Consider the following 9,274-nt stretch of genomic DNA (forward strand, 5'->3'; position numbering starts at 1 on the left):
TTAAGTTTAAAAGACAGAGGATGAGGGTTCAGCTTGGCTTCAAGGATTTCGGGATTTCAATTAGAATGGGTATGTTACAGAAGTTAGAAAACTGCCCACCTCCTTCTCTCTCTTTGTTTCTCTAGAGACCTCTCTCAGATTTCCTCCCTTCAGCCCCCTTCTTAAGCTCGAATTGGGTCAATATTTATAGAGAATGGGAGGGGGTGAAGTCTGAATTTGTTCAGCTATAGTGCCTGAGATTCCATAGAGATTTTTTCCACAAAAATGCAAAAATTCTTCAAAGAAATAGGTGCCCAGTCAAGCTTTCCTATTTGGTAAAACTCTTTATCCCATTTGGGAGTGGTTTTCGAGGGATTTGTGTGTCCAATGGGAGCTTGGGGCGTGCCATACGTTGTAGCCCCGTATTTGGGGCTGACAGTGACAAAAAACGTAAATTTGATGAACTTTTAAAAACTATTTTGTCTTTTCTTAATCTTAAGTAAGGGCCTCCTTAGTATTTTGAGCTTTTTAAGCCTATTAGGCTCTGTTACATTGGTCCATGTATTTTAATTGGTCAAGAATGAGTCTGACATCAGCCATCACCCTTTTGAGGCTTTAGGTTGGGACAAATGATGTGCAAATTTAATTTAATGCATCAAAAGGGTATCTTTCTAGTTTAATGGTCAAATGGGTGAATCTGGCCATGAAATTTGATGTGCTAGGGTTTTTTTGGTATCTAAACACAGTGGTGAGGTCTGATCAGACAAACATTGTCAGGATGATTGAGATCTATGGTTGACAAGTTTGGATCAATAAGATTTGTTTAAATAGAATATTTGTTTGATGAAGGGTCAAACAGGGATTTTGGAATGAAATTTGGTGGGTTGGCACTTTTGAATGTTTTGAATCTAATGCAAGTGATGGATCTTTGATCAAGAGGTGTGAATTGAGTGTTTTAGTTCAAATCATGGTCTTAGCTTATGGTTTTTCTGTTAAACAATTGTATGCCCTTAGCTCCAATCAGATTGATGTACTTATGACATTTATTGTAAATGAATAAAGTACATATTTGATTCGTGTTCTTGTGGTGTGTTTCTGTGTAATACCCTTAAACCGGACACTTAACGAGACTCGTGTTAGTTTAGAATGTTCACAGCCGTTGGATAAGTCTGGGGAGATTTATCCTGCTAAGGCTAACACTGATGTGTCGCCAAGCATTGGGGTGGCTTGTCTCAACTGCCAGGGTGAGATCCGAGGTATATGCAATGTAGGTTTACTTGAAACCCTGAATCGAACCAGATTTCCAATATTGTCCTAGACCTTGGAGATTAGTGGGCAAAACTGAAAAGTTACACTGGACCCCTAGACTCGATTATGATATTGCACTAGGTGTCGGATTGGGCTATCTTTGATATGCCAATCAGTGAGATCCTTAGAGGGGGTCAAAACCTGGGTATGTTGGGACAGTCCGAGAATTCATCTGAGTGAGTGATCATAGTAACAGGATCAACCCCTTTGTCAGACAAAGGTAATGATCGTGGATGCACTCTCTCTGATGGAAACCAAGACTGCCAGCAGCCGATTTCAATCATTGAGATTTGTTTTGCAAAATATATTTTATATACGGATATAAATATATATATATATATATATATATATATATATATATATATATATATATGTTACAGTTTCAAATTGTTTGCAAAAAGGTTTTAATTCCTGGGATCCATGTAAGCAGAGATTGCAGCACTGTTCCTTACAGCCGAGGGAGATGTCCTCTCATATCGGGCAGTGTTTGATCATTATGGGCTGAGAGGTTAAGTGTAAGACCATTGAGGGTAATACCTGATAGGCTAATCTTGCATCTGCCCACAGTCATTGGGTGTTACAAGGTGGCTTGGCTCAAGGACCACTTAGTGTAAGTGTTGGGCCCATAGAGTCCATGTGATGAGCTCAGGGGCTTCACTGGGCTTTCTAATGAATTCGGCTAGGCATTGTAACAAAGGTTGGACCAAACCCTTGTGGCTGATGTGTAGATCAAAGCTTGGATCCCACGCCATACAAGGAAGCCCAATTGGGTAGCAGTTTGGAAGGCAAAGTGAGCACATATACTTATTGGACCTAAATCCCATTTCGAACCGAGCTGATTTGATCAGTTAAAGAAAGGGGTGAATCTGAGACTAGATTAGCAGATAGGATAGGGTCTTACCCTATTCACTCAGAGAGTCCAAATCTAAATACAGATTTAGATCTGGAAACCTCCTAATAAGATTAGGAGATGGCTGATCTAATCTGCAGATAAGATAAGGGTATATCCTTATCACTTAAAGGGAATTCAGATCCAAATTTGATTTGGATCAGCAACTCCTAATGGGATTAGGAGCTGATCCCTTTAATTTTATAAAAGGAGAAGGGGGCGACACCTTTTAGAAGATCATCACATTTAAATTCAGAGAGAGAACATAGCACCCAGTGAGACTGAGCTATTTTCTCCTTGCCGCCTCCTTCCTATCGTCGCCATAACTGCCAGTTCGATCTCCTCTTACAAGTAGGAACGATCAAGATTGGATTTTGATATTAGCCTTTGGGGAAAGGCTGATCTGAAGTTGTGCTCACTGCCTCCAGCGAATTCTTGTGAAGGGTTCGGTTCGTTGGATGAACATTACTAATTCTGTTATATCCTACACTGCGCCATCTTTAGTGGGAGCAGTTTTTGGTTCCTTCCTTGGGCGTGAACACCTCCATTGGAAGATATTGTTTCTCCATATCAAGTATATCCCTCTCCTGCTTCTGGTTTCAGATCTGGTTCGTTTTATGGTTCAAGATTGATCCTTGAAAATGCAGATCGGGGCCGTTATAAAGGTGATGGGTGTGTTGGATGGTGGGATTCTCTAGATTCTCTAGTTGATTATTTTCTAGTGGTCTTGAGGTGATGGGTGTGTTGGATTTAATTTTGAGAAGTTGGAGTTTGAATGTTGCATAGATCGGGGCCATTATAAAGGAAGTTGGCGTGATAAACGGTGGATCTTTGCAGTATAGTCATGAAAACTGATGTGTAACTAAGTTATAGTTTTCTAAGTCTAGGGATTGTGTCTGATCAGGCATTAATGTTGACATCAAGGTTGTTATTTGTCCTGTGGATTGTGTCAGATGTGGGTATTTTGGGTTTTGGGAAGTATCAAATTGATCTGGTTGTGTTTTTGAGTTTTTTGGGTCTAAGAGTAAGGTACAAAGAGGTAGGGTGAAGGGACCAAGCAAAAATTGGGTGCTAATATTGAGGAAATCCAAACTCCTTGAGGAGGATTCTGTGAAGCTAAAATTATGAACTTAAAATTTTGAAAAAGGAAAAAAAAGTTCCATTATTTTACTACTACAAAGCTCCTAAGCAAATATCATGTACGTATGTCAAAGAGGGTGATTGGCATGGTCACGACAATGCTTGTTTTGGTAAAAACAAAAGAATAAATTACAAAGACCCCTTCTACTATGGGGTCAGTAACAAATACACCCATTAAACTTTCATTTATGACAAAGACCTTCTTAACTTTCACTTTTGTTGTGTTTGGTTGCGGTACAATTTTATTTGCACTAATACAAATGTATGGAAATGCAAATGAAAAAAATGCAAATTTTTGTTTAATTTTGTATTGGATTTTACTTTATTCTACTTAATGTCTTATTTTACTTCATTTTTAATGCAAAACAAAATAAGGTAAAATTTGAAACAAACATAAATCAAAACTTGCAGCCCAATCATTTGCACTACCATGCTTTTGCATCAATGCAAATGAATTTGCACTATAACCAAACACAGCCTTAGCGACAAATACCCTACTCTATTAGAGTTTTGTCATTTAACTGAAAAAAAAAATCTCATTCAGCTGTTTAGAATTCTTTTAAACCCCCAAACTACCATTTTATTATTTTTTGAATGATTTATGATTGGATTAGATTTTTAAATATAACATTAAAATCCTTTGAACTGCTCCAATAAATCATATCAAATTTTTGGTCGGATTCAATATTCAAATAAAATGGTAGAGGTTTCTTTGTAATATATATAAATTTATGGTTTCATTTTTTTTATTTATTTGAGAAAGGAGTGGGTAATTTTCATATTTTAAGATGAAGAGACATTCGTGTCAATGAAATGAATTATGAATTAAAAAAAGAAAAACGTATTTTCTATGCAAATAAAAAAAGACATTCATGTCATTTAGAGAAAATGGAGGTACCTTTTATCAAATTTTAAATTCTTACAGAGCGCTCTTCACACCGGTCTCATATGTTCTAGTCACACATCGGGAATATCTCTCGTATTTATATATTATTATTTATGGGAGATGTTCCTTAATACACGGTGGGATGCGAATGTGTCTTTGTGAGTTTGGTTTAAGGAGCAGATTCCAATTCGGTGATCGGCACTGTGGCGAGACCGGTTGTTGGGACTGTGTGCTGGGAATATATCCGAACAAATTATGTGTTCAAATTTTAAATTCTGAAGACTCGACCGTTGGTTCATATTCGGCGAGAAGACCGTGGAATCCAAAAACAACTAGCAAGTAGCTAGCCATTTTATCAAGAAAAGTTCGAAGTTCTTCTAATGGATCTCTAGGAATCAACCATGTTTGACCGAAGCTGTAATTTTCCTCCCGAAGTCAAGAACATGAGACGCCATGGCTGGCAGCGCCCTCTCCACCCATTACAGGTATCCCTCTAATCAGTAACCTCCAAAACAATAATCTTTTGGAATTTAAGATTTTTATTTGAACGTCTTTCCCAAACGACCACTAAAAAAATTAAGAAGAAAAGCTCTAGGGCTTTAGGTATCTAATCTTTTGAAGCTTGAGAAAAATTTAGTGGCAACTTTATTAGGTCTCTTCCTTGCGATCGTTAAAACTGTGTTTACAAACCCTAGTTTGTACCCTATTCGTTAATTTCCGAATAAATGTGCTAAAACTGTTATAGTTCATATTTTAGACCTAGAATCGTTAATTCTTAGAACCCCCAAGTTCAAGCCCACACCTTAAATCTTTAAAACCTTCATTTGCTTGAAAGTAGTTGACAAAATGTACTTGATTCAGTACATTTATCTGTTTAACGACTCTCCTTATAAAATTTGGTCTTTAAAATTATATTTATATTTTGAAGTCCTCGTTTTGAAACCTAGTGTTTGTACATTAGTCCGAGTAGCTTGAAATCATGTATCTTGTTTTAAATCTCCATGACATTGAAATAAATCATTGTTGATTTGCAGATCGTGGGCATGGCAGTTTACAGTTTTCTTGTCGTTAACTTCTACGCCTTCCTAGGACTTTATCTAGGAAACAGAACTGTTGAGATCACGGTGGTCACGCTGTTTTCTTTCGTGGTATTTCCCACTGCTGTTTCTGTTTAATCTGCATTTTGATTTTTCTGGTCTGGTTTACTGACTTTTATTTATTATGACTTCCATTATTTCAGGCATTATCGGTAGCCTTCCTATTTGTAAGATGCACTGCCATAGACCCAACTGACAAAACTTGCTTTAAGAAGAAAAGAAGTAAAAAAACTTGTGGGATCTCGAAGTTGAACTATGGATACCTATTGTGTCAGATTGTACTGAGATTTATCAGGAAGATGGAGAGAAAGATCCTTAAGTATTGGATAAGGAGGAGATATTTGGATCCTCTAAAAACTGGCGTGCAGATGGAACCCTTGTTACCATTCCCTCTTGTTATTCAGGACGATGCAGTAATGCCTGATTTGAAAGATGATGACATCACATTTTGCTCACTATGTGATTTTGAGGTTTGTTTGTTAAGTAATTTCCATCATTCATGGTGTCGTTTTCTGGAATTAAAAGATTTGGAGGGTAGAGGATAACAACTCTCCATATATGAGACAGCTATAATCTAAGAATGACTAAAAACTTAATGGGACAGGAGTTTCTAGTCTCTGAAACTAAAACAAGTTATAGCTTAGTGTACCGCCAGTATACATATTTGAGTATTTGAGCTACTTGGTTTTTTATCAGGTTAAAAAGCACAGCAAGCATTGTAGGACCTGCAACAGGTGTGTTGAAGGATTTGATCATCATTGTAGGGTAAGCAGCAGAGATGTTTTTTTCCCTATTTTCTTTTATACCTTATCTCTGCTCAGATGTGTGATATTTTGCTTGTTTAACAAAAGGAGTTAGGTTATGATTGTTTTTTGTTGTTCCAGTGGTTAAATAACTGCATCGGAAAAAAGAACTACACCACCTTCATTCTTCTAATGGTTTTTGTATTGATAATGGTCAGTTGCTTCTGTTCTTTAAACATTCAAGTTGAACTAGGAATAATCCTGAAAAAGACTTCAGGTCCTTGAATTGTTTACTGGTTGTTCTTATTCTCTGTTTATTTTAATCAATGCAGCTAGTTATGGAAGGAGGGAGTGCAATTGCTATATTCATCAGATGTTTTGTGGATAAGATAGGGATTGAGCAGGAAGTGGTGAAAAAAATCCATATAGAGATACCACGAGGAGTTATTGCAGCAATATCAGTAACTTCTGATGAACTCTCTTTTTCTTTTTTTCTTTTTTTATTTTTGAGCATACTATTGCCATGTGGAATTCAGTGAACTATCTTAATTTCTTAAATTTATAATTCTTGCTGATTTTTAGTACAATGTGCAATAGGTTTTCTTGGTTTTAATGACGGCATACAGTTCAGCAGCACTGGGGCAGCTTTTCTTCTTTCACTTGGTTCTCATTAGAAAGGTATTTTCATGGATGGTTTTCTCTACTTAATGCTGTTATTTAAAAATGTTGTCTAGAAAAGAGTAGAGAATGGAATGAAGCACATGGAATTCTCCCACCGTACTGATTTAACATCTAATTAGAAGCCCAGTTTGATAGAATTATAGATATATAGATATTACCTCTACTTTCAAACAACAAACTATATTGTTGAGTTGTGCCTTGATTCTTGTTATGGCCCACTTATGACCCAACCTGTGGAGAAAAACCTGAAGGGAAAATTTCATTGAGGTTTTCAGCATATGGGACTGACCCGAATATGTAATGTTAAGTTGTTGTTGGGGGGGGGGGGGGGGGGGTCTATAGAGCAAGTTTGAGAGTGTAGCTCGGGTATATGCCAATGGTTTTAGGGCTTTCTGTGTGAGTAAGAGGTTGCTCAACTTTGTACCCTCCATTGTCGTTTTCTAGTGGATTTCTGCTCCTCCATTGTCCATGGATGTAGGCTAAAAGCTGAACCATGAAAATCTCTATGTGCTTTCTTGAATTGCTCTGTTTTGCATATTCTTCTTGTTTTCACCAGTTGCTTTTGCTAGTTGTTGATCAGATGTTAGGTTTGTTCTTTAACAACACATTGTGAAGAAGTTATTTAGCCTGCACAAAATAATGATTGTCATCCTTTTTTTCTTTTTTATCCTTTCTTCTTCTATGTCTTTTTCCGGGGAGTGCGGGGAGTTAGGTGGGATCTCCATCCTGGGGAAACACTCAAGGAATAAAGTATTCTGAACCTTCTTGTCCTAATAGTTTATTGAGAAGATTCATCTTGGCAACACTGACATATAATGATCATAACTTAGTGATTATTGATGACTATTTACTTTCAAAGTCTAGGATGCAAAGATAAGTGAGCTCATCTCATGTGATCACAGCATCTTGAAGAAATCACCTTTTGTGCTTGGATTCTAAAGATTTTCTGTTAACAAAGTCTTTATTTCTTATTATTTCCGTCTCAAGTAAATTTCTGCCTCGTAGAATTTGTTTAAAACTATTTTATCCTTTCTATTCTTTCCTTTTTATCCCAAAAATTATCTGCATACTTGTGCCAACATAAGAACTTCTTTCTAATTGATGTAGGGAATGAAAACATATGACTATATACTAGCAATGAAGGAAGAGAACCAATTTGACGGAGAACTATTTGACGACTCTGATACTTCTTCCGATGAGAGCACCGACTTTGAGTCACCAGAAAAACATAGGTTTGCATCTAAGTTTTTATGTGGGGGAGAAAAAACAAGACAGGTTAGAAGAAAGACAACTTTTACCTATTATTAATAGCCTGGGCAGCTGCCTATTATTATCATGGAACTAACCTACAAGTCTAACTTTTCATCAGTTGACAAGATTATCCATAAGAATTGATGGAGACCCTGGTTCATCCAATTTTAACAAGAAAAATAACTTCCGTGCAAGCATCAACCCTTGGAAGCTAATAAAGATGAGCAGTGAGAAGGCTCTAATGGTAGCTGAGAAAGCCAGAGAAAGAATCATGAAGCAGAAGCCAAATACAGAACATGAGTCTCTGAAGCCACTGCCACTAGAAACAAAATGTGGTCCATTGGTAAACCAGCAGATGAGTACAGTAGGTGCAGGATCAGAAGCATCACCTCTCGTATCCAAAGGATGGCTTCCAGGTTCTCCAGGGAAGTTTTCAAGTCCAAGGAGACGGTTTTCCAGTTCCCCAACTATTTTCCCTGGTGTTCTGGTGTCACCAAAACAGAAGTATCGAGACAATTTTGATTTGAAACTAACAGAAGTATCAAAGGAACTTGAAACATATATTTCTAGGCAGGTTTTATGTTCTGTCTTGAAGAAGAACGGGGATGAGTCATCCCCCAAATAGTCGACTACCTTCACAAGTTTGATTTTTTTTATTTGATTCTCAATCTTTGAGAAAGATTGTTTTTTAATTATATGTATTCTTTGTGTATCTTGAGTTATGAAATCCAATGGGGGTATATTTGTGTTCTTATTATAGACTCACCCCACCCTATTCATGATACGCAAAAGACGAAGCACATACACTGCACATGATTGATTTATTGGGAAGTGAAAATATATATTTTGAAGGGCTGCTCCTTCTTCAGTTGTGGTAAATATACTTTCCAGGCTTTAACTTAACAATCATTTCTTTTAAACCTGTAACCTTCACGGGTTTATCTATGAGAACTTTAAAAATCAAGTTCCTTTGCCAATTTTCCTTCGGAAAAATATCCTTATCAGTTGCTTCCACTGGATCCGTGGATGCTGGAATCAGTAACTTTGATAGATCAGTAGTAGGTTTTCTTCAGCCATGAGGGATAAAGGGCAGAATAAACAAAGCTAGAAACAAATAAGAGTCTGGTTGAATCTAGTACTCATGGTTGAATCACAACAAAAGAGGCTTTATTTTTAGTTAAGTTTCCGAGCAGTTTTGATCGAGATGTTGCAGTGGACAGGGGACCTTGGCTATTAGAAAATGACCTCATCATCACACAAAAAAGTTGTGGCAAATATATTTCCCATACTCGGGCCTATT

The 9,274-nt window shown here is 37.0% G+C and overlaps 1 protein-coding gene across 1 annotated transcript; it reads left to right on the forward strand.

Moving 5' to 3' along the window:
• The first annotated feature begins 4,399 nt into the window (after positions 1–4,399).
• On the forward strand, positions 4,400–8,731 carry LOC148860963 (DHHC-type zinc finger family protein). Its single transcript, XM_088982739.1, has 9 exons — positions 4,400–4,687; positions 5,237–5,350; positions 5,443–5,769; positions 5,996–6,064; positions 6,184–6,255; positions 6,375–6,503; positions 6,640–6,720; positions 7,831–7,998; positions 8,093–8,731. Exons 1-9 carry the CDS (start codon positions 4,604–4,606, stop codon positions 8,597–8,599), a joined length of 1,551 nt encoding a protein of 516 aa, XP_088838865.1. The 5' UTR covers positions 4,400–4,603; the 3' UTR covers positions 8,600–8,731.
• The last annotated feature ends 543 nt before the right edge of the window (positions 8,732–9,274 follow it).

This window comes from Nelumbo lutea, chromosome 4 (assembly GCF_056320005.1).
Source record: "Nelumbo lutea isolate HS-2025 chromosome 4, American lotus-T2T, whole genome shotgun sequence".
NCBI classification, from domain to species: Eukaryota; Viridiplantae; Streptophyta; class Magnoliopsida; order Proteales; family Nelumbonaceae; genus Nelumbo; species Nelumbo lutea.

Coding starts and splice junctions, on each gene's coding strand:
- LOC148860963 (XM_088982739.1), top strand. CDS start 4,604: ATGTTTGACCGAAGCTGTAATTTTCCTCCCGAAGTCAAGAACATGAGA. Junction 6,721..7,830: donor ACTTGGTTCTCATTAGAAAG/GTATTTTCATGG, acceptor TAATTGATGTAG/GGAATGAAAACATATGACTA. Junction 7,999..8,092: donor GGGGAGAAAAAACAAGACAG/GTTAGAAGAAAG, acceptor ACTTTTCATCAG/TTGACAAGATTATCCATAAG.